Source organism: Salvelinus fontinalis, chromosome 19 (assembly GCF_029448725.1).
Source record: "Salvelinus fontinalis isolate EN_2023a chromosome 19, ASM2944872v1, whole genome shotgun sequence".
Classification (NCBI taxonomy): Eukaryota; Metazoa; Chordata; class Actinopteri; order Salmoniformes; family Salmonidae; genus Salvelinus; species Salvelinus fontinalis.
The window spans coordinates 46,223,725-46,248,185 of record NC_074683.1 but is presented as its reverse complement, the minus strand read 5'-3'; the positions used below and the strand labels follow the sequence as shown (position 1 = coordinate 46,248,185).

Below are 24,461 nucleotides of genomic sequence, written 5' to 3'. Positions count from 1 at the left end.
TAACACACATAACAAACTAACATAAATAGGTCAGGAACGTGACATTTTAGGTATTATGACTCATACTATGGTACTCTATAGTGTAGGCCTAAATTCCTCTTTAGTAGGCCATACACATTTCCAAATCTCCAAAAATAGATGGATGTCACAGAATGACACTTTTAGGAGCTGTCTGATATTCAGCACCATGGACAGCTTTGTGGATTCCACAGCCGTGGTGCTGACTCTGCACTCAATTTTCGCCACTCTTCCACTAGCACCAATTGCAGTGTGCTGTCCACGGTGCTGAATTATTTGGGGCTCCTGTGGGTTATTGAGACATAATGATCTTACTTGTGGCCTCTCCCCTACTAAATCAGCCTGTGGTAGGTCTGTGTGTGTAAATACACTGAGAAAAGGGATGAAAGAGGGCACGAAGCCCTGAGCTGTCCCTGACTTCCTATGTGGGGGATGTTCCGTATTACCCCCAATGCACTCCTAAGCTTAATTAAATCATTGTTTCATCATCCCTCTAAAAAACTAACTTACTACATACCTGGGGTGTGTCCTCATGGCACAAACACCTAACCATGCTAACAACATTACCATGGGCGCTAGGCTAAAGCATTTTGACTAATTGGTCTTTCTACCAATTACATCAGATGTTTTCACATCAGATTTTTTTCAGAGCTGATCTGTTTGGTCAAAAGACCAGTTAGTGAAAAATAAGTCTGAATTTGATATGCAGATATACCTCATCAGTAAGGTAACAGGTCCAATTTACCTACAGAAATAGTCTGTATGAAATAGAGAAATGCAACGGAAATTGCATATGGCACTGAGTTGTGCGATAGAATTTTGCAAGGCCCTACTCCTGTACAAGCCCCTCATCCTGCCTGTATCAGACTAATAAATTAGTCCCAGCTCCACCATAACAGCAGAATAAGAGTCTGACTTAACCAACAGCTGTGGCCCAGGGTTACCTAGCAACAGGTTGGGCCCAGAAAATAGTGCATAGGGTAGGTAGAGAGATACCTCATGCACGTCTGAGAGAGATGGAGACAGAAGAGCGAGCGAGACACCCATACAGAGAAGAGATTGTGTCTGAGTAGTTATAAGTCTACGGGTCGGTTTCCCAGACACATACACTATATATACAAACGTATGTGGACATAGTGGATTCAAATTAGTGGATTCGGCTATTTCACCCACACCCGTTGCTGACAGGTGTATAAAATCGAGCACACAGCCATGCAATCTCCATAGAGAAACATTGGCAGTAGAATGGCCTTACTGAAAAGCTCAGTAACTTTCAACGTGGCACCGTCATACGATGCCACATATCCAACAAGTCAGTTTGTCAAATTTCTGCCCTGTTAGAGCTGCCCCAGTCAACTGTAAGTGCTGTTATTGTGAAGTAGAAAGGTCTTCACAGCTCAGCGTGAAGCGGTAGGCCACACAAGCACACCGAACAGGACCGCCAAGTACTGAAGCGTGTAGTGTGTAAACATCGTCTGTCCTCGGTTGCAACACTCAGTACCGAGTTCAAAACTGCCTCTGGAAGCAACATCAGCACAAGAACTGTTCGTCGGGAGCTTCATGAAATGGGTTTCCATGGCCGAGAAGCCACACACAAGCCTACGAGCAGCATGCCCAATGCCAAGCGTCGGCTGGAGCGGTGTAAAGCTTGCCGCCATTGGACTCTGGAGCAGTGGAAATGCGTTCTCTGGAGTGGTGAATCACTCCTCACCATCTGGCAGTCCAATGGACAAATCTGGTTTTGGCGGATGCCAGGAGAACATTACCTTCCCTAATGCATAATGCCAACTGTAAAGTTTGGTGGAGGAGGGAAAATGCTGTGGGGTTGTTTTTTATGGTTCAGGCTCCTTTAGTTCCAATGAAGGGAAAGCTTAATGCTACAGCATACAATGACATTCTAGACAATTCTGTGCTTTCAACTTTGTGGCAACATTTTGAGGAAGGCCCTTTCCTGTTTCAGCATGAAAATGCCCCTGTGCACAAAGAGGTTCATGCAGAAATGCTTTGTCGAGATCGGTGTGGAAGAACTTGACTGGCCTGCACAGAGCCCTGACCTCCACCTCATTGAACTCCTTTGGGATGAATTGGAACGTCGATTGTGAGCCAGGCCTAATCACCCAACATCAGTGCCAGCCCTCACTAATGCTCTTGTCGCTGAATGGAAGCAAGTCCCCGCAGCAATATTCCAACATCTCGTGGAAAGCCTTTCCAGAAAAGTTGAGGCTGTTATAGCATCCAAGGGGGGACCAACTCATGATTTTGGAATGAGATGTTCGATAAGCAGGTGTCCATATACTTTTGGCCATGTAGTGTATGAAAATAGTTCTGGACTAAAAAGCTCAGTTAATGGGGAATCTCCATTGAGAATGCTTTTAGTCCTGAACTAGGCTTAATATGTGTATGCGAAATTGGATAGATCCCTTAGAGAGGGAGAGACATAACAGACTGTTATTAGACTGACTCTGGGCCTACAGGCAAACACACATCTGTGGAAGTGAGCAAACAAGCAAGATGAGGTTGTCTTATCACGCACACAGATGCATATACACACACACACACACACACACACACACACACACACACACACACACACACACACACACACACACACACACACACACACACGTTCTGCATGTCTTGGAGAAGCCAACATAAATTATATCCAGCCTGTATAGATTGCACTGTGCTGGGTGAAGACCTTCAGAGCACAGTGTGTCACAGTCAGGCCTGAATATATATATATATATATATACTGCATGGTCATATAGTGGAAAGGTCACATTCTCCAAGGGTGTGTGTTATCTTTTCTTCTTCTCCTTTTCTCATCTCCTTTTTCTCCTCTTCTCTCTCCTCCTCTCACCAGGATCATTGGGCACCCATTTTGGGATATTTTTGTTTTCTTTACCCCTACTCCCTCAGGGCAAGGGGGCTGAAGTGATGTTCACTCATCCATAACAGAGAGAGCCCCACCAAACGTAGAGGGTGTGTACTGTATAATAGATGTTCTGTTGGAAGTCTCTTGCATGGGTCTGTACATTACTGTAGCATGTTACAGATCAATCGTACACTAGTTCATTGATCCTGACAGATATTGTTCAGAATCACTCCTTGGGACACCATGGGTCTATGGTAGGGTAGAGGCAAGTGGTAATCTCTCTTTTTCTCACTCTGTCTGTCTTTCTCTCTCCCCATTTCTGTGGATTACAGGTATTACTTGTTTTTTGTGAATTTTTCATAGGGACCCCTGTCAGACTGACATACCCATCCAGTGGCCTCTCGGTCACTGTAAAGCAGAAACAGGTGTCCTGTCTGATGCTTATTTCAGTACATCACTGAGATTCTCATGGCATTTAGCTGCTTAGCGTGTGTCACTAATTGAAGTGGATGTTTTTTTATGTGGAAGCTAACTTTAGTGTTTCACCAACAGTCATACACACATGGGGATTCCCAGAAGTGATGCTCTCAGTCTCAGGTGTGTGCTCGGCCCACAGCGAATGCATCTCCTCTGATTTTCCATTCACGCTTCTCTGAACCAATTACACATTTGCTAAGAGTTTGTTTTTCTGCTGATTTGTTTTTTTTTCCCTTCTTGCTTGTATTTTAATTACTGTTCAGTGTGGAAATTACAGTTGAAGTCGGAAGTTTACATACACTTAGGTTGGAGTCATTAAAACTCGTTTTTCAACCACTCCACAAATTTCTTGTTAACAAACTATAGTTTTGGCAAGTTGGTTAGGACATCTACTTTGTGCATGACAAGAAATGTTTCCAACAATTTCACTTATAATTCACTGTATCACAATTCCAGTGGGTCAGAAGTTTACATACATTAAGTTGATTGTGCCTTTAAGCAGCTTGGAAAATTCCAGAAAATGATGTCATGGCTTTAGAAGCTTCTGATAGGAAAATTGACCTAATTTGAGTCAATTGGATGTGTACCTGTGGATGTATTCCAAGGCCTACCTTCAAACGCAGTGCCTCTTTGCTTGACATCATGGGAAAATCAAAAGAAATCAGCCAAGACCTCAGAAAAAAATTTGCAGACCTCCACAAGTCTGGTTCATCCTTGGGAGCAATTTCCAAACGACTGAAGGTACCACGTTCATCTGTACAAACAATAGTACGCAAGTCTAAACACCATGGACCACGCAGCCGTCATACCGCTCAGGAAGGAGACACGTTCTGTCTCCTAGAGATGAACGTACTTTGGTGCGAAAAGTGCAAATCAATCCCAGAACAACAGCAAAGGACCTTGTGAAGATGCTGGAGGAAACGGGTAAAAAACATATATTTATCCACAGTAAAACGCGTCCTATATCGACATAACCTGAAAGGCCGCTCAGCAAGGAAGAAGCCACTGCTCCAAAACCACCATAACAAAGCCAGACTACGGTTTGCAACTGCACATGGGGACAAAGATTGTACTCTTTGGAGAAATGTCCTCTGGTCTGATGAAACAAAAATAGAACTGTTTGGCCATAATGACCATCGTTATGTTTGGAGGAAAAAGGGGGAGCCTTGCAAGCCGAAGAACATCATCCCAACTGTGAAGCACTGTGAGGCAGCATCATGTTGTGAGGGTGCTTTGCTGCAGGAGGGACTAGTGCACTTCACAAAATAGATGACATCGTGAGGAAGGAAAATTATGTGGATATATTGAAGCAGCATCTCAAGACATCAGTCAGGAAGTTAAAGCTTGGTCGCAAATGGTTCTTCCAAATGGACAATGTCCCCAAGCATAGTTCCAAAGTTGTGGCAAAATGGCTTAAGGACAACAAAGTCAAGGTATTGGAGTGGCCATCACAAAGCCCTAACCTCAATCCTATAGAACATTTGTGGCCAGAACTGAAAAAGCGTGCGCGAACAAGGTGGCCTACAAACCTGACTCACTTACACCAGCTCTGTCAGGAGGAATGGGCCAAAATTCACCCAACTTATTGTGGGAAGCTTGTGGAAGGCTATCTGAAACGTTTGACCCAAGTTAAACAATTTATGGGCAATGCTACCAAATACTAATTGTGTGTATGTAAACTTCTGACCCACTGGGAATGTGATGAAAGAAATAAAAGCTGAAATAAATAATTCTCTCTACTATTATTCTGACATTTCAAATTCTTAAAATAGAGTGGTGATCCTAATTGACTTAAGACAGTGAATTTTTACTAGGATTAAATGTCAGGAATTGTGAAAAACTGAGTTTAAATATATTTGGTTAAGGTGTATGTAAACTTCCGACTTCAACTGTATGTGGAAGCTTGGGTGAAAAACTGGAGTGGATTAAAAGTTAACTTGGAATGAATAGACTATTGTATTGTATTCTTCTATATTATAATCCTGACAGTCTCATTAGAGAGGGTGGGAAATGTTGTTCCAGGAAAGAGGAGATGAATGAAGGGAAGTGTGTGTGTACACGCACACACACGCACAATGTCTGTATGTCTCTGAGATCTAGCAGCCAGACAGGTGGGCTAGTATTATTATTAAAATATCTCTGTCTGTAAAATCATATTCAGATCAATATCATATCAAATCAAATATTATTTGTCACGTGCGCTGAATACAACTGGCGTGTAGACCTTGCAGTGTAGACCTTGCAGTGAAATGCTTACTTACAAGCCCTTAACCAACAATGCAGTTTTAAGGGGCCCCACCCAAAAAAGTTAGATATAACAAAAACAAATAATTAAAGAGCAGCAGTAATTTACAATAGTGGGGCTATATACAGGGGGTACTGGTACAGAGTCAATGTGTCAATGTGCAGGGGCACCGGTAATTGAGGTAATTATGTACTTGTAGGTAGGGTTATTAAAGTGGCTATGCATAGATAATAACAGAGAGTAGCAGCAGCATATGGGGCTGCAAATAGTCTGGGTAGCCTTTTTATTAGGTGTTCATGAGTCTTATGGCTTGGGGGTAGAAGTTGTTTAGAAGCCTCTTGGACCTAGACTTGCCGCTCCGGTACCGCTTGCCGTGTGGTAGCAGAGAGAACAGTCTATGACTAGGGTGGCTGGAGTCTTCACCGGGGTCACGGAAGCTAGACCCCGGTGATGTACTGGGCTGTACGCACTACCCTCTGTAGTGCCTTGCGGTCGGACCCCGAGCAGTTACCATACCAGGCAATGATGCAACCCATCAGGATGCTCTCGATGGTGCAGCTGTAAAACATTTTGAGGATCTGAGGACCCATGCCAAATCTTTTCAGTCTCCTGAGGGGGAATAGGTTTTGTCATGCCCTCTTCACGACTGTCTTGGTGTGCTTGGACCATGTTAATTTGTTGGTGATGTGGACACCAAAGAACTTGAAGCTCTCAACCTGCTCCACTACAGCCCCGTCGATGAGAATGGGGGCATGCTCGGTCCTCCTTTTCCTGTAGCCCACAATCATCTCCTTTGTCTTGATCACTGAGGGAGAAGTTGTTGTCCTTGCACCACACGGTCAGATGTCTGACCTCCCTATAGGCTGTCTCATCGTTGTGATCAGGCCTACCACTGTTGTGTCATCAGCAAACTTAATGATGGTGTTGGAGTTGTGCCTGGCCATGTAGTCATGAGTGAACAGGGAGTAAAGGAGGGGACTGAGCATGCACCCGAGTGGTGCCCGTGTTGAGGATCAGTGTGGCGGATGTGTTGTTTCCTACCCTTACCACCTGGGGGCAGCCCGTCAGGAAGTCCAGGATCCAGTTGCAGAGGGAGGTGTTTAGTCCCAGGGTCCTTAGCTTAGTGATGAGCTTTGAGGGTACTATGGTGTTGAACGCTGAACTGTAGTCAATGAATAGCATTCTTCCTTTTGTCCAGGTGGGAAAGGGCAGTGTGGAGTGCAATAGAGATTCCATCATCTGTGGATCTGTTGGCATGGAAAACCTTGGAATAATTGTTAATTATTTTTTTGAATAATTTTTCTTCACTTCTGCAGACACTTTTCCTGAGCTCAGACTCTCTTAGCATGAACCTAAAAGCAGGGGATTAATTATTACCCCAATTATTTTCAGCGCACATGGAGCACAGGGGAATTTATTTAACATTATGGGGAATGTGAGTGGTCCTGCAATTGAGTTCTCACTCACTCCATCCCTCCTTTGAGTTCCTTTATTCCCTCCCTTACTCCTCATCTCCTGTTGGTCCAGTAGCCATGGTTACAAAGCCTATCGATTAGATGCCATCTGATTCCAGACCAGCAGAAACAAAAGATGACAACAGATGGCAACCAGACGGAATGAGAGAAAACAGATAAATTAACTGAGTTTCACTCTGCATGTTGGTCAATTACGGTGCTTCATAATCTACTGTGGATAAGATTCACCATTAAAACAATTGAAGATACAGAGACAAGCAAACAGTCAGAACATGGGTGAGTGAGAGAAATGGGACAGCTTCAAAACCTTAGCAATTAAAACATTTGTGATGTAAACGTTGGATAGAAAACACTATAGGGAGGAAGAGACGAATGAGAGAGAGGGAATTGTGAAAGGAAGGAAAAAGAAAGCTTAATATAGAGAAGCAGACGTTCCTCAAATGCATCCTGGACTCAAGGGAGACAGGGAGTGCGCACACGCACTGACAGGCACAAACACACAGAATTACACCTACATTTTATTGGAATCCACAATGGAACATTGAGCCTACAAAGGAAGGATCTATATTTTAAGGGGCCCAGATTGACTTGGTTTCACTCACACAGAGACAGATGAGAGAGGAGGTGATGGTTAGAGGTTTGAGGCTCCCTCGTTCCTTTTACATGATGGAACAGATGGTGTCCAGGCTAGAGCAGACCAGGGGTACAGACAGGAGAGAGAGGGGGAGAATGAGAGAGCAAGGAGAGAAGGAAAAAGAGAAGGAGGAGAGTCTTACTTTGATTCAGCCACACAGAAATGATCTTGACAACAAAGTTGAAATATTATTTCTCTTGTACTATACAATTAGCATGGGTGCTTCCCATAAAGGTCAGTTGTTTGGGTGGCTAGCTGGTTGGTATAGGCTACCCACTGGGCACAGATGTCAGTCCAACGTCTAGTTTTGATTTACATTTGGTTGAGTTGTCAATTAACGTGAATTCAACGTGAAATGATCACCATGTCATTGGATTTAGGTTAAAAGTTGGGTAAAAAAAATACGACCTGACCTTACGTTGATTACTTTTTGCAAATCCAATTAGTTTTCCATGTTGATTCAACGCCATCCAATAGATTTTTGGGGTTGAAATTACGTGAAAACAATGTTGATTCAACCAGCTTTTGCCCAGTGGGTACGGTTATTCTGGACTGAGCACAGCTTGGTACAATTGATCTCCATTGATTCAGTGTTTAAGGCAATTTTAGCTGTTGAAAGGATTCCCAATTTATCATCCTGTCAAAAGGAACCACAGAAAATCAATAGGTGTGATCTATCCTTCCTGTCTGGGTGATCGGCAACTGAATATGCTGTTGCACAATTACAGCACCACACCATGAGGACGACATGGAACTGAGACGCTTCCTTTTCATAGTACTCAAAATTACTTCCCACACAAATCTAGTGGTCTTCGTAATGCAGGCATTTTTCTTAATCTGCATAGTATTTACAAAATACTACAAAAGTACAATCATTCCCAAAAGTATATTACAAATTAACGTTCATGTGGTGCTGTCGTATCATGTAGAGTAACAGGGAAACTGTGTGTGTGTGTGTGTGTGTGTGTGTGTGTGTGTGTGTGTGTGTGTGTGTGTGTGTGTGTGTGTGTGTGTGTGTGTGTGTGTGTGTGTGTGGGAGACCCAAGGTGAGGGGTACAGCAGTCTATGGACCAATTACTGTAGACAGCTGCTTTATTGTGGAACACACACACACGCACACACACACACACACACACACACACACACACTGTCTATACTTTTCCTTACCTACACCCATGCACACACATACCCTTCCCCTGTGACAGCATAACAGTGTGTGTTAGGTCTGACAGTATGGCTGCTAGCCCTATGGCCACCCTCTTCCCATGACTCCCCTACACAATCTGATTGGGATGGGGCCACACCATGGTTTCATATGTCCCTTTTTCAGCTATGCTGTTTCCTTCATTTATTAGTCTGTTCGTTTCTCTGTGTAAGAAGGGGCATATTTTACATGTAATATGGTAGCATTAGCTTAATATCATGATATTTGGGTAATTGGTCCAAGTAATAGAGTAACCTTTATTGAGCTTGCTGTTGATCTGTTTATGTCTCTCATTGGTTATACAGTATAACATGTGACTTCCAAAATAACCTCCATCTCTTCTCTGCCTCACCCTCCCAACCTTGTAGAGTAGCTTTATTAGCTCCCCAGGCCAATGACAGTGACAGTGATAGCTAAGCAGGTGTTATACTGTAGTTTTACAGTGATAAAGCCCTATATTCTCTCCCCTTTTACTGCTCCCAGATCGTCTATAAGCGTATTGAACTGTTAAACATCAATTCCTCATCACCATGACTAGGTCCACAAGGTGCTGGGTTGCCTGGGAACCGTAGACTTTGTTATTTACTCAATAGTAAAGGTGCTTCTGAAGGCAGGCTGCTGTCGTGGTCATCTTTGTGTGTGATTGGATGGCGGAACAAGATAGCATGTGTTTCAGTTAGATTCAGTGATGGAGGTTATTTGTGTTTTGGAGATGACATATACACACAAAAACCATTACCGAAACAATTGGTAATCATTGCATCAATCAATTGATTAAGATATATGTTATGTGTGGTGTCACTGATGAACATCGTGGTCATCTCACTAGCACCTTTACCCAATACCATATGTCACCATTGGTGTCTATATACTATCGCAGGGGAGAGGAGGAGGAGGAGGAGGAGGAGGAGGAGGAGGAGGAGGAGGAGGAGGAGGAGGAGGGAGGGTGAAAGAACAACGAGGCAGACAATACCATTCCTCATGTATTCCTCATGCTGCAGTCACTCCCCGCGATGCGTTATTAGGGGTTCGGCTCTTCTTATCTCTCACACAATCTGGCACGCACAAGAGACGGGCGAAGGTGAGACACGAGCAGGCGGAAGGATTCCCTGTAATCGGTCCCCTCACAGAAGAATGGTCCCTGGCATGCAGTTTACTAAAGCGCATCATAATATCACGGGAAAACAAGGCGGACTACAGGAGTCACTCTCTCCACGAGCGCACCCTCTCCTCACAACAACCTCATGTGTTTTCTACAGCGGAAGTCAAGAGACAACACTTAAGAAAATCTGTCCTCAAACAATCAAGTGATGCTCAAATGAAAAGAACGAAAGAACGACAACAGAAACACCTGTCGTCCGCTTATAGTTAATGGACACGTAAAATCGTTTTGAATAGACTAACATCTAATTTGAAGTTGGCATCACCTATAATAAAATAAATGTTGATGAGAAGGGTTGGAGATGTGTGACCGTGAGTGACACCAACGAGAGTTGTTACAGTGGAAATAACTCCTCAGGGGTGTACCCTTCTTGGATAAAGTTGGGCAAATTTAAATTGGTGAGTTGTAACATTCCTCAAAGTGAAACTAATAACTGATTTATGCTGGCTGGTTTTAAAGCATATCTTTTTCCTTTTTATAAGTGGCCTTTTATTATAGAAATAGTTAGTGGTGTATGATCATTTACGTTATCCCCTCTAAACTCTAAACGTTACATGATGAGGCGGCAGGTAACCTAGTGGTTAGAGCGTTGGGCCAGTGCACGAAAGGTTGCTGGATCGAATCCCCGAACTGATATTTTAAAACAAAAATCGGTAGGCCGTCATTGTAAATAAGAATTTGTTTTTAACTGGCTTGCCTAGTTAAATAAATGTAAAAAAACGTTTTTTTAATGAATCATGGTTCCTTTATATGACCCAACATATAAAGGATATCCCGTGTGTGTCTATGCATATTTCAAACGCGCGTCATTCAACCATACAGCAGGTGAATCGTCTGCAAGACAGATGGCCAGCTGTTTCACGTGAATCCAGAGCTCTCACAATAATTAATTTCAATTAGGTCAGATGATGATTTAATGTCTGCTGTGTTAGGTGGTCTCTGTTCGCAGCTATACGATTTAATGAAATGCAGCCTGTGGAAATTTGATTCGATAAAATGGGCAGATGAGACAGTTTTAAAAGGGTCAAGACTAGACAGAATTGCAAAACTTTATGAATAGTAATAAGCTATTTTCGATAGATCTTTTTAAGGGCTTTTTAATAATCCAGATACTCCACATTGTATCAACAGGGAAACCTAAATCAGCACCTAAATCAGACAATAACAAGCCTAGACGAAAGTGATTTGTTAGAATCAGCACCAAGGACAGCGCACAACAGGTTTGCGAACATGCGCATCTTGCAAAAATATTCTCTCAAATCGAAAATCGAATTGTCCATAGAAACTTAACATATTCTCTCACATATACTTTGTTATAAGACTAAATCCTATTTTTCCCACAGGGGTTGAACCTTGGATCTGAAAACAGACCACAAAACAGACGGCCTGAAGATGATGCTGAGTCCTGACCAGCCAGACGTTGACCTGCCCTGGGGGCAGCCCGATACAGAGACCCTGCTGAACAGCATCAAGATGGAGTGCGCACCCCTGCCCGCGGAGCCCGCAGAGGGCGAAGGCAAGGCGCGCTCTCTGTCCATTCCTTCCCTCAGCAGGGAGGAGAAGAGGAGGCGGAGGCGCGCTACAGCCAAGTACCGTTCCGCGCACGCAACAAGAGAGCGCATCCGCGTCGAAGCTTTCAACGTTGGGTTCGCCGAGCTGAGGAAGCTTCTCCCGACACTTCCGCCAGACAAGAAGCTGTCCAAGATTGAGATCCTCCGGCTCGCAATCTGCTACATCACCTACCTCAACCATGTGCTGGATGCGTAGGTCATCAGTCAAGGATGGACACCGTCAGTGAAGGAGAGAAGAAGACAGAAGATGGAGACTGGGTAGGGTGGACTGCATACGAATGCCCGATAGACGTTGTTGACACATATCTGGCCTGGGAGCACTGCTGTGCCTGTAGTGTGTGCCAAAGTGCCCTATGTGCTGCCACTCTAGGCCAGAGTCACACAGTAAAACAGGAGCTAATGTATTTCTCTTTCTCAGTGTTGTGACGGAGAGAAACTGCTGCCCCACAGACTTACCCAATCGAATCCAAATTTGCAGTGTCAGAAAAGTGTCAGCAATAATGTCGGGTGATCCTACTTCTTCTAGGTTTATTAGCCTAGTATTGAAAAGCTGTCCTGTTAGACAATATTTGCCATGGCGAAACTTCTCTCCGGACAGGGCTGATTTAAAGGACCTATAGCTGTAGAGATTCGCTGAAATAAGTGATGAAGATCAAAGTAGAATATAAGTGCCACTTATTTACAGATATGATATGTTTTATATTATATTCGTTATTTGTTTTTGAATTAGGCTTAGTAAATTATGTATTTATGAATTCATGTTTACATTGTAATTTCTTATGTCTGGTGTTTGCACATGCATATTTATTTGTAATATATATAACAGTTATTATTTATACTCTGACAACAGAACGAAGAATGTTGCTCTTTATTGCACTTTTAATCGGATTTTATCTATTAAAAATTTCCCAAAATGTTTTTGAAATCCCTGTTAAATGCAGAGGTTACAAGTGAGATTGCAGTGTTTTGTTTGGTAGGGTGAGACCCAGTTTCAGCTTTAGGCCAACAATTTCATTATTAGATTTTTCGATTCTACAGAAGTTTGTTGGTTTCATGTTCAGCTTTTAAGGACAATAACATTATTTTCTGTGACAATCTCCATAGTTTACTTTAGCCAATACCTGCTTTCCAAAGATTGCTTAACAGGGTGTCCTTTTGTAGTAGGCCATATATATACACTGCTCAAAAAAATAAAGGGAACACTTAAATAACACAATGTAACTCCAAGTCAATCACACTTCTGTGAAATCAAACTGTCCACTTAGGAAGCAACACTGATTGACAATAAATTTCACATGCTGTTGTGCAAATGGAATAGACAAAAGGTGGAAATTATAGGCAATTAGCAAGACACCCCCCAAAACAGGAGTGATTCTGCAGGTGGTGACCACAGACCACTTCTCAGTTTCCTGCTTCCTGGCTGATGTTTTGGTCACTTTTGAATGCTGGCGGTGCTCTCACTCTAGTGGTAGCATGAGACGGAGTCTACAACCCACACAAGTGGCTCAGGTAGTGCAGTTCATCCAGGATGGCACATCAATGCGAACTGTGGCAAAAAGGTTTGCTGTGTCTGTCAGCGTAGTGTCCAGAGCATGCATGCGCTACCAGGAGACAGGCCAGTACATCAGGAGACGTGGAGGAGGCCGTAGGAGGGCAGCAACCCAGCAGCAGGACCGCTACCTCCGCCTTTGTGCAAGGAGGTGCACTGCCAGCGCCCTGCAAAATGACCTCCAGCAGGCCACAAATGTGCATGTGTCTGCTCAAACGGTCAGAAACAGACTCCATGAGGGTGGTATGAGTGCCCGAGGTCCACAGTTGGGGGTTGTGCTTACAGCCCAACACCGTGCAGGACGTTTGGCATTTGCCAGAGAACACCAAGATTGGCAAATTCGCCACTGGCGCCCTATGCTCTTCACAGATGAAAGCAGGTTCACACTGAGCACATGAGCACATGTGACAGACGTGACAGAGTCTGGAGACGCCGTGGAGAACGTTCTGCCGCCTGCAACATCCTCCAGCATGACCGGTTTGGCGATGGGTCAGTCATGGTGTGGGGTGGCATTTCTTTGTGGGGCCGCACAGCCCTCCATGTGCTCGCCAGAGGTAGCCTGACTGCCATTAGGTACCGAGATGAGATCCTCAGACCCCTTGTGAGACCATATGCTGACACATGCACATGTGTGGCCTGCTGGAGGTCATTTTGCAGGGCGCTGGCAGTGCCCCTCCTTGCACAAAGGCGGAGGTAGCGGTCCTGCTGCTGGGTTGTTGCCCTCCTACGGCCTCCTCCACGTCTCCTGATGTACTGGCCTGTCTCCTGGTAGCGCCTGCATGCTCTGGACACTACGCTGACAGACACAGCAAACCTTTTTGCCACAGTTCGCATTGATGTGCCATCCTGGATGAACTGCACTACCTGAGCCACTTGTGTGGGTTGTAGACTCCGTCTCATGCTACCACTAGAGTGAGAGCACCGCCAGCATTCAAAAGTGACCAAAACATCAGCCAGGAAGCATAGGAACTGAGAAGTGGTCTGTGGTCACCACCTGCAGAATCACTCCTGTTTTGGGGGGTGTCTTGCTAATTGCCTATAATTTCCACCTTTTGTCTATTCCATTTGCACAACAGCATGTGAAATTTGTCAATCAGTGTTGCTTCCTAAGTGGACAGTTTGATTTCACAGAAGTGTGATTGACTTGGAGTTACATTGTGTTGTTTAAGCGTTCCCTTTATTTTTTTGAGCAGTGTATATATATAACACACCTAAAAAGCTTTTGTTAATAAATGTATAAATTGTTAATACATTTTTTTATCTTAAATGTTTGTTGTTGTATGGACATTCTGGCAAACGTTCAGGTGGAAATTCGACTAAAACATTTCTACACTAAAGATATCTGTGACGCCAGGCTATTTCATCATTTTCCCAGATTGGAGAGGCGAGGTCTGTGCCAGTGTCTGAGCTGGGGATTCGCTCTGCAGCGGGAGGACAGACGCTCTCCCCACGGAAGGGGCAGGTGTTCCTGCAGACGAGCAGAGACAACCGCATTACAGCCCATCCGTCTGCCAAATCCCCCGGGACGGGCGCGAGCGCACACACACACACACACACAGACATTTAGGGAGAGGTGACATGGGAATCATGGACAAACGGAAAAAGCATCATATTGGCTGGACAAAGAGAGCTTATTCGATGGATAAATAATAAGGACAATAATTGTAGGCTGTAAGCCTAATATTATTTGGATAGCCCATTGATAAATAATGCAACATAAAGCAGCCCAGCAAATGCTACATGAAAAACATTAAATATTTATAAACAAACAAGATTTTCTACATGGAAATTCATGTCAGTTTTGTGAATACAGAAGAAGCATGTTGTGGGTCTAATTCGTCAAAACAAAACCTATTGAAACAAACTAGGCTAATACTTTGTTCAAGGTAATTATTTACAACGAAATAATCTATAAAAATATACCTCAAGTAAATTCGGATAGCTAAAAGCTTGCATCAACTAAAGCCACAAAGCAAAATTATAAGAAGGAGAAAATGAAGGAAATGTCACATAGGGGAAAGTGGGGTAAGTCGTGCCAAAAGGTTAGTTGAGCCGTTACAAAGGTTATACATCAATTGGAGTCTCTATAAGCTACAATATGAGGTCCTAAACCTAGCACGAAAGTGCAGCCTTGTAGCTGTGTGGGCTAATATAGTCAAAATGGTGGCTTTGGTGTAAATTGTTCCATTTGGCCAGGTGCAAGTTGAGGAAATGGTTAATCAATATACCCCATGATGATGACACTTTGTCAGTTTTATGCACAGTACTTTGAAGACACCTCACATTTGTGTGCTTAGTCAAGTTCAAATGATGACAAATGCCTCCCTGGGTCTCCTGAGTGGCACAGCGGTCTAAGGCACTCCAACGCAGTGCTAGAGGCTTCACTACAGACCCAGGTTTGACCCCAGGCTGTACTCCAACCGACTGTGATCTGGAGTCCCATAGGGCGGCACACAATTGGCCCAGCGTTGTCCGGTTTAGGGGAGGGTTTGGTTGAGGGGATTTACTTGGGTCATCGCACTCTAGCGACTCCATGTGGCGGGACGGGCGCATGCAGGCTGGCCTTGTCATCAGTTGAACAGTGTTTCCTCCGACACATTGGTGCGGCTGGCTTTCGGGTTAAGCCGGTGGGTGTTAAGAAGCGCAGTTTGGCGGGTCATGTTTTGGAGGATGCATGACTCGACCTTCACCTCCCAAGCCCGTTGAGGAGTTGCAGCGATGAGACAAGATGGAAATTGGGGAGAAAAGGGGGTACAAAAAATGTAAATGCCTTCCTCAGTTGGGTTTGCCTCCCTCTAGGACACAATTGAAATATTTTCTTCCCAACATGTTAGAAATGTGTCCCTATATGCTTACCCTGTCCCTATGGTCATCTACCTTAAACCTGGGGTAAATTGTGCCAAGAAACCACTTTCTTTTGTATAAGCTATGTTTTCAAACTGTTATGTTTACATGATGTCACGATCGTCGTAAGAAGTGGACCAAAGCGCAGCGTGGTTTGAATACATTCTTCTATCTTTATTGAAGAACACTTAAACAAACTTACAAAACGAATAAGACGAACGTGACCGCTATATAAACAATGTGCTAACATGCAACATAACATAGACAATAACCCACAACCCACAATACAAAACAGACTACCTAAATATGGTTCCCAATCAGAGACAACGCAAAACACCTGTCTCTGATTGAGAACCATATCAGGCCAAACACATAGAAATATACAACCAGACATACAACATAGAATGCCCACACAGATCACACCCTGACCAACCAAAACATAAAACATACAAAGCAAACTCTGGTCATGGCGTGACACATGAATTCTGAATATTTCCAGGGATACACAACATCCTGAAATATATGTACAGTGCCTTCAGAAAGTATTCATACCCCATACCCCAACATTTTGTTGTGCCACAGCCTGAATTCAAAATGGATTAACCATATTTCTTTCTCACCCATCTACACACAATACCCTATAATGATCAAGGGAAAACATGTTTTTATACATTTTTGCAAATTTACAGAAGTATTCACACCACTGAGTCAATACATGTTAGAATCACCTTTGGCAGAAATTACAGCTATGAGTTTTCTGTGTAAGTCTAAGAGTTTTGCACACCTGGATTGTACAATATTTGTCCATTATTCTTTTCAAAATTCTTAGTTGTTGATCATTGCTAGACAACCATTTTCAGATCTTGCCATAGATTATATACATATAACTCAGCCACTCAGGAACATATACTGTCTTCTTGGTAAGAAACTCCAGTGAAGATTTGGCCTTGTGTTTTAGGTTATTGTTCTTCTGAAAGGCAAATTAATCTCCCAGTGTCTAGTGGAAAACAGACTGAACCAGGTTTTCTTCTTGGATTTTGCCTATGCTCATCTCCCTTCCATTTCTTTTTTTATCCTTAAAAACTCCCCAGTTGTCACGCCCTGACCTTAGAGAGCCTTTTTATTTCTCTATGTGGTTAGGTCAGGGTGTGATTTGGGTGGGCATTCTAGTTTTCTATTTCTTTGTTGGACGGGTATGGTTCCCAATCAGAGGCAGCTGTCTATCGTTATCTCTGATTGGGAATCATACTTAGGCAGCCTGTTTTTCCACCCTATTTTGTGGGATGTCCGACGACGGACGTAACACCAGTCCTTAACGACTACAAGCATAACCATAACATGATGCAGCCACCACCATTCTTGGTAATATGGAGAGTTGTACTCAGTAATGTATTTCATTACATTTGCCCAAACATAACACTTTGTATTCAGGGCAAAAAGTTAATTGATTTGCCAAATAGTTTGCAGAATTACTTTAGTGACTTGTTGCAAACAGGATCCATGTTTTGGAATATTTTTATTCTGTACATGCTTACTTTTCACTCTGTCAATTAGGTTAGTATTGTGGAGTAACTACAATGCCGTTATCCTTCAGTTTTCTCCTATCATACCCATTAACCTCTGTAACTGTTTTAAAGTCACTGTTGGCCTCATGGTGAAATCCCTGAGCGGTTTCCTTCCTCTCCGTGAACTGAGTTAGGAAGGACACCTGTATCTCTGTAGTTACTGGGTGTATTGATATACCAACCAAAGTGCAATTAATAACTTCACCATGCTAAAAGGGATATTCAATGTCTGCTTTCTTATTTTTACCCATCGACCAACAGGTGCCCTACTTTGCGAGGAATTGGAAACCCTTCCTGATCTTTATTTGAAGTTCCCTGCTCGACTGAGGGACCTTACAATTATCTGTATGTGTGAGGTACAGAGATGAGGTAGTCATTCAAAAATAATGTTTAACACTATTATCGCACAGAGTGAGTCCATGCAACTTATTATATTACTTGTTAAGCACATTTTTACCCCTGAACTTGCTATAACAAAGAGGTTGAATACTTATTGACTTAAGACATTTCAGGTTTTCATTTTTAATACATTTGTAAAAATAAAAAATTAAAATAAAACGTTATTCCACTTTGACATTATTGGGTATTGTGTGTAGGCCAGCGACAAAAAAAAATCTCACTCGTCCCTAGGGGGGGATGGGGTATTGTCTGTGGCCACTCCAGCAGCAGGGGCTTGGGCGAGAGCTGGGCCTGAGCTGGCCTATAGGCCCTTTGTCTCTACACACAGATGGGCCGTAAGAATCCCACAAGCCTCGAGGTGGGGGGACGGAGAGTGAAGAAAAATCTCTATTTGACTCTGGTATAGGATGCAAAACCACACATCCACACACACATAAATAGGTAGCCGAATAAGGGTATAATTGCTACAGGGTCAATGTCAATAATGGCTGATCCCTGGTTGTGACCCCACTCTCCAAGGGTGTCTCAGGGGGAGTTGGAAATGTAAAAAAACACATTTCCAATTCACATGCGTATAATAAAAATGAGTACATGTGTGAAATAGGACAAAAGTACCAACCTAAAAAATATAGAAACACACACACAGAATCAATGCCAATGGGTGTGAAAGAGTTCTGTGGTGCAAGGCTGCCCTCTGTTGGTCTATAATACTATAGACTATTGTAGAAATAAGCATGTCAATGATCAGCAGCCCTTCAAATGTGAGTGCATTAAAAAGATGGGAACACACACAAACAAACTGAGGAAGGAGAGTCTGGCCATTCTCAATGTAGATATTTAGCCACAACTACCCCTTTAATATTCACAGATCTGAAAGAATTGGACAGTTAAAACAGTTTATCCCTTCACATCTGCAAACACAGTAAGGATTTAGTTTAATAAGACAAGTGGCTAGAAACAGTAATGGTACAACGCTTCTGGGGGTTCTTATCTATTGTACAGCAGAGTGTAGCCCAGACTACAGTGTCATGGGCTACACAGCTGACTGCCTTTGACGTGTGTTTGTGTGTGTGTGCAGGCTAACACAACTACAGGGGTTCCAGGATTATTTCCAGCAACATTGCAAACTGTTTAAGAGACTGAAGGACATGGTCTTGTAGTGCTCCAGTCCTCCCTGTCAGACTGAGGGACAGGGTCTGGTAGTGCTCCAGTCCTCCCTGTCAGACTGAGGGACAGGGTCTGGTAGTGCTCCAGTCCTCCCTGTCAGACTGAGGGACAGGGTCTGGTAGTGCTCCAGTCCTCCCTGTCAGACTGAGGGACAGGGTCTGGTAGTGCTCCAGTCCTCCCTGTCAGACTGAGGGACAGGGTCTGGTAGTGCTCCAGTCCTCCCTGTCAGACTGAGGGACAGGGTCTGGTAGTGCTCCAGTCCTCCCTGTCAGACTGTGGGACAGGGTCTGGTAGTGCTCCAGTCCTCCCTGTCAGACTGTGGGACATGATCTGGTAGTGCTCCAGTCCTCCCTGTCAGACTGAGGGACAGGGTCTGGTAGTGCTCCAGTCCTCCCTGTCAGACTGAGGGACAGGGTCTGGTAGTGCTCCAGTCCTCCCTGTCAGACTGAGGGACAGGGTCTGGTAGTGCTCCAGTCCTCCCTGTCAGACTGTGGGACAGGGTCTGGTAGTGCTCCAGTCCTCCCTGTCAGACTGAGGGACAGGGTCTGGTAGTGCTCCAGTCCTCCCTGTCAGACTGTGAGACATGATCTGGTAGTGCTCCAGTCCTCCCTGTCAGACTGAGGGACAGGGTCTGGTAGTGCTCCAGTCCTCCCTGTCAGACTGAGGGACATGGTCTGGTAGTGCTCCAGTCCTCCCTGTCAGACTGAGGGACAGGGTCTGGTAGTGCTCCAGTCCTCCCTGTCAGACTGTGGGACAGGGTCTGGTAGTGCTCCAGTCCTCCCTGTCAGACTGAGGGACATGGTCTGGTAGTGCTCCAGTCCTCCCTGTCAGACTGAGGGACAGGGTCTGGTAGTGCTCCAGTCCTCCCTGTCAGACTGAGGGACAGGGTCTGGTAGTGCTCCAGTCCTCCCTGTCAGACTGAGGGACATGGTCTGGTAGTGCTCCAGTCCTCCCTGTCAGAATAAGCAACAGAGGAATTGGAAACCATTTAAACTCCTGTAGAAGTGGCACTGTGGTTATTGTGAGTATGTATGTTCCTTTTACTCTGCCTTCTAGTGAGTTTACACAAACTGTAATCTCCTACCATTCTGATAGAATGGAGACTGACTGAAAACATGGTTGTAACGGTAATCATTTGGTTGTTATTCCATTGGTTACCACGAGGCAGATGCTCCATGGGCAGAGTGGCCCACACTCATTGAATATGGCACTTTTAAATGTTAGAACAATCACAAATAAAATCTTTCTTGTGAATGACCTCATTACTGAGCTCAAAGTTGATTGCATGTTTCTCACTGAAACATGGCTGTCTTCAGACTGTAGTATCGCTCTTATTGAAGCAACTTTGGGTCTTTTGAGTATCATGCTATACTGTTTAAATGTCAGCCATCAGTGCTGGCCATAACCTTGTATAGGCCACCAAAGCACTGCCCCACTTTCTTTACTGATTTCTCAGAACTATTGTCTACTTGTCACGCCCTGACCTTAGAGATCCCTGTTTATTCTCTATATTTTGGTTAGGTCAGGGTGTGACTAGGGTGGGTACTCTAGTTTTTGTATATCTATGTTTTCTTTTTCTTTGTTGGCCTAGTATGGTTCCCAATCTATTGTTGTCTCTGATTGGGGATCATACTTAGGCAGACCTTTTTCCCACCTTCAGTTGTGGGATCTTGTCTTTGTTTGGTTGCATGTATTTTGCACGACGAAGCTTTTCGTTCATTGTGGGGGGGGGGGGGTTCCGCTAGTTCACATTTAAAATAAAGTATGATGAACCCAAATCACGCTGCGCCTTGGTCTACCCTTAACGACGAACGTTACACTACTATCCTTGAGAACTATGATAAAATCATTGTGTTGGGCGATTTTAATATTCATGTTGACAAAGAGACTTACTCCAAGGTCATTCAATTTATGAATCTTTTGAGCTCTATGGACTTTATCCAACATGTTACTGGGCCCACCCATAACCGCAGCCATAATCTGGACCTGGTTATTACCAAGGGACTTTCTATTGACATATCCTCTATTGTTGATGTTGCTTTATCTGATCACCACTGTGTGTTTTTTACTAGCTTGTAGCCCACAGCGCAGGGTAATACTGAACACATTATTAAGAAATGCTATCTTACCTCTGAAGTTGCTACAGATTGCATTGAGTGTATGAACAATACTCATTCACCTATTCTGTCTTCCTCTTGTGATGATTTAGTTGATAACTTTAATAGCAAATTAAGGTCAACCATTGATACCATAGCTCCAGTAAGGTTGAAAAAAGACACATCCAAACAGAGAGCCCCTTGGATGAGTGAGGAAATGAATCAATTCAAGAGAAATTCCAGAAAGGGAGAACGGAAGTGTAGAAAGTCAAATTTGCAGGTCCATTATGATAATCTGAGAGAGCAACTTGGCATATATAAGGCAATTAGAAATGCCAGATGGGCTCATTTTTCTAACTTGATCACTAATAATAAGAATCATTCGAGAGTGCTCTTCTCAGCCATTGATGGCCTGATAAATCCTAAATGTGAATTTTCATCCACATCTAAATGTGATGAGTTTGCAGTAAATTTCAGAGATAAGATAATAAACATTAGGCTCAGTCAAGCAAGACCTGATGAGAAGTTTGATGATAGCCTAACACAAAGGCATTATGGATTTATTTTCCCTGGTTGGCACAGCCATGCTCAGGAATGTGATATCACAAATTAAGCATTCTACCTTCCTTCTCCATCCTATACTCACCACCTCCTTCAAAACAGTTTTTAATTGCAGATCTGAAGAAGTGCAAGCTATTGTTAATCACTCCCTGTTCACAGGCATAGGGCCACAGTGTCTCCCGACCCCTCCTGTCTCAGCCTCCAGTATTTATGCTGCAATAGTTTATGTGTCGGGGGGCTAGTGTCAGTCTGTTATATCTGAAGTATTCCTCCTGTCTTATCCGGTGTCCTGTGTGAATTTAAGTATGTTCCCTCTAATTCTCCATCTCCTTTTCTCTATTTCTCTCTCTCTTCTCTCGGAGGACCTAAGCCCTGGGACCATGCCTCAGGACTACCTGGCCTGACTCCTTGCTGTCCCCAGTCCACCTGGTCATGCTGCTGATCCAGTTGCAACTGTTCTGCCTGTGGCTATGGAACCCTGACCTGTTCACTGGACGTGCTACCTTGTCCCGGAACTGCTGTTTTGGACTCTCTCTCTACTGCACCTGCTGTTTCTAACTATGAATGATCGGCTATGAAAAGCCAACTGACATTTACTCCTGAGGTTCTGACCTGTTGCACCCTCTACAACCACTGTGATTATTATTATCTGACCCTGCTGGTCATCTATGAACATTTGAACATCTTGGCCATGTTCTCTTATAATCTCCACCCGGCACAGCCAGAAGAGGACCACCCCTCAGAGCCTGGTTCCTCTCTAGGTTTCTTCCTAGGTTCTAGCCTTTCTAGGGAGGTTTTCCTAGCCTCCGTGCTTCTACACCTGCATTGCTTGCTGTTGGGGGTTTCAGGCTGGGTTTCTGTACAGCACTTGTGACATCGGCTGATGTAAAAAGGGCTTTATAAATACATTTGATTGATTGATTGATTAACTTTCCCCACTGCACTAAAAACTGCTATGGTGAAACCCCCTCTGAAGAAAAGTATTCTAGATTATTCAGCTCTCAGCAATTTTCGGCCAATCTCCCACTTTCCATTCTTAAGTCAAATTCTGGAGAAATTGTTTTTCAAACAACTAAATGACAGCCTTAGTTAAAGTGATAAATGATCTTAGAGCCAACACAGATGCCAAACCGCTCTCTGTCCTTGTACTCTTGCATTTAAGTGCTGCATTCGACACTGTTGACCATGATGTCCTTCTGGACAGACTGGAGAGGTGGGTTGGCCTCTCCGGTCCAGATCTAAATTGGTTTAGGACCTATTTAACCGGTCAAGAGTTTTTTATCACCCTTGGTGAACTTAACTCAGAGAAAATACATATCACATGTGGCGTTCCACAAGGTTCGATTTTGAGTCCGGTACTGTTCAGTTTTATGTTACCCCTTGGCAGCGTTATCAGAAAGCACAGCAGACGATACACAACTTTACATTTCTGTGTCACCAGAGGATTTTAGCTCCACGGATAAATTATTAGACTGTGTTATTGATTTAAATACTTGCATGACTCACAACTTCCTTCAGCTAAATCAAGACAAGATCGAGGTAGTTATTGTTAGCACAGAGAAAGAATCTTGTCGCACATTTTAATTCACGGGCAATAATGATAAAACACTAGGTAAAAAACCTAGGTGTCATTTTAGATTCTGAATTCAATTTAGAATCCCACATTTGGAATGTGACCAAAATAGCTTTTTACCACCCAAGGAACATTGCCAAGGTGTGGCCGTTGCTAGCAGTAGCCACAGCAGCCATTATGGAATGGCACGTCCACGTCGCGTTGAACAACAAAGGAGCTGATTGGCTGACGCTGCCATTCTAAAACGCTGCCTGGCTTAAGGACACAGATTGTCCAATATATTGACTAGATACTCTAGTGGCCGTTCTAACAATGAAAATAAATGTCTTCAAAAATGGAAGGCAGTCGGGAGTAGGCAAGATCAGGTGGGACCATTCTTGCCAATGAGAGGTGTGAATAACAGACCCAACGGTTTCCACAAGCACAAAGTCAAAATTGGCTAAATCGTAAAAAATGTATGAAAAACAAACATTTGGTTATTGGTTTTAATTGAAGGTTAGGGTTAGGCACAAGGTTAGCAGTGTGGTTAAGGTTAAGTTTAAAATAAAATTAAGACGATAAGTTGTAGAAATGGGCTGGGTTTGTGGCAATTAGTGATGACAGGCACAACTCCGATATAAAGTGTTTTACCGGGATGTCACAGGATGCAGTTTCCATCCTACCCATGCTAGATTATGGAGACATCATTTATAGATCAGCAGGTAAGGGTGCACTGGAGCGGCTAGATGTTCTTCACCATTCGGCCATCAGATTTGCCAGCAATGCTCCTTATCGGACACATCACTGCACTATATACTCCTCTGTAAACTGGTCATCTCTGTACACCCGTTGCAAGACGCACTGGTTTATGCTTATTTATAAAACACTCACTCCCCCCTATCTGAGATATCTACTGCAGCCCTCATCCTCCACATACAACACCCGTTCTGTCAGTCACATTCTGTTAAAGGTCCCCAAAGCACACACATCCCTGTGTCGCTCGTCTTTTCAGTTCTCTGCAGCTAGCGACTGGAACGAGCTGCAACAAACACTCAAACTGGACAGTT

The 24,461-nt window shown here is 43.7% G+C and overlaps 1 protein-coding gene across 2 annotated transcripts; it reads left to right on the top strand.

Moving 5' to 3' along the window:
- Positions 1-9,889: 9,889 nt before the first annotated feature.
- On the top strand, positions 9,890-16,106 carry LOC129816841 (helix-loop-helix protein 2-like). 2 transcript variants are annotated; one of them, XR_008753620.1, is made up of 3 exons: positions 9,890-10,488; positions 11,434-11,919; positions 14,586-16,106. XR_008753620.1 is itself a non-coding variant. In XM_055871769.1 (2 exons), exon 2 carries the CDS (start codon positions 11,483-11,485, stop codon positions 11,855-11,857), a length of 375 nt encoding a protein of 124 aa, XP_055727744.1. In that variant the 5' UTR covers positions 9,890-10,488; positions 11,434-11,482; the 3' UTR covers positions 11,858-12,975. The 2 variants fall into 2 exon arrangements, 1 of the variants encoding a protein (XP_055727744.1); XM_055871769.1 differs by lacking the exon at positions 14,586-16,106 and having other exon boundaries at positions 11,434-12,975.
- Positions 16,107-24,461: the final 8,355 nt, after the last annotated feature.

What these genes read in the sequence shown, in the direction of transcription:
- LOC129816841 (XM_055871769.1), top strand. Translation starts at nt 11,483, where the DNA reads ATGATGCTGAGTCCTGACCAGCCAGACGTTGACCTGCCCTGGGGGCAG.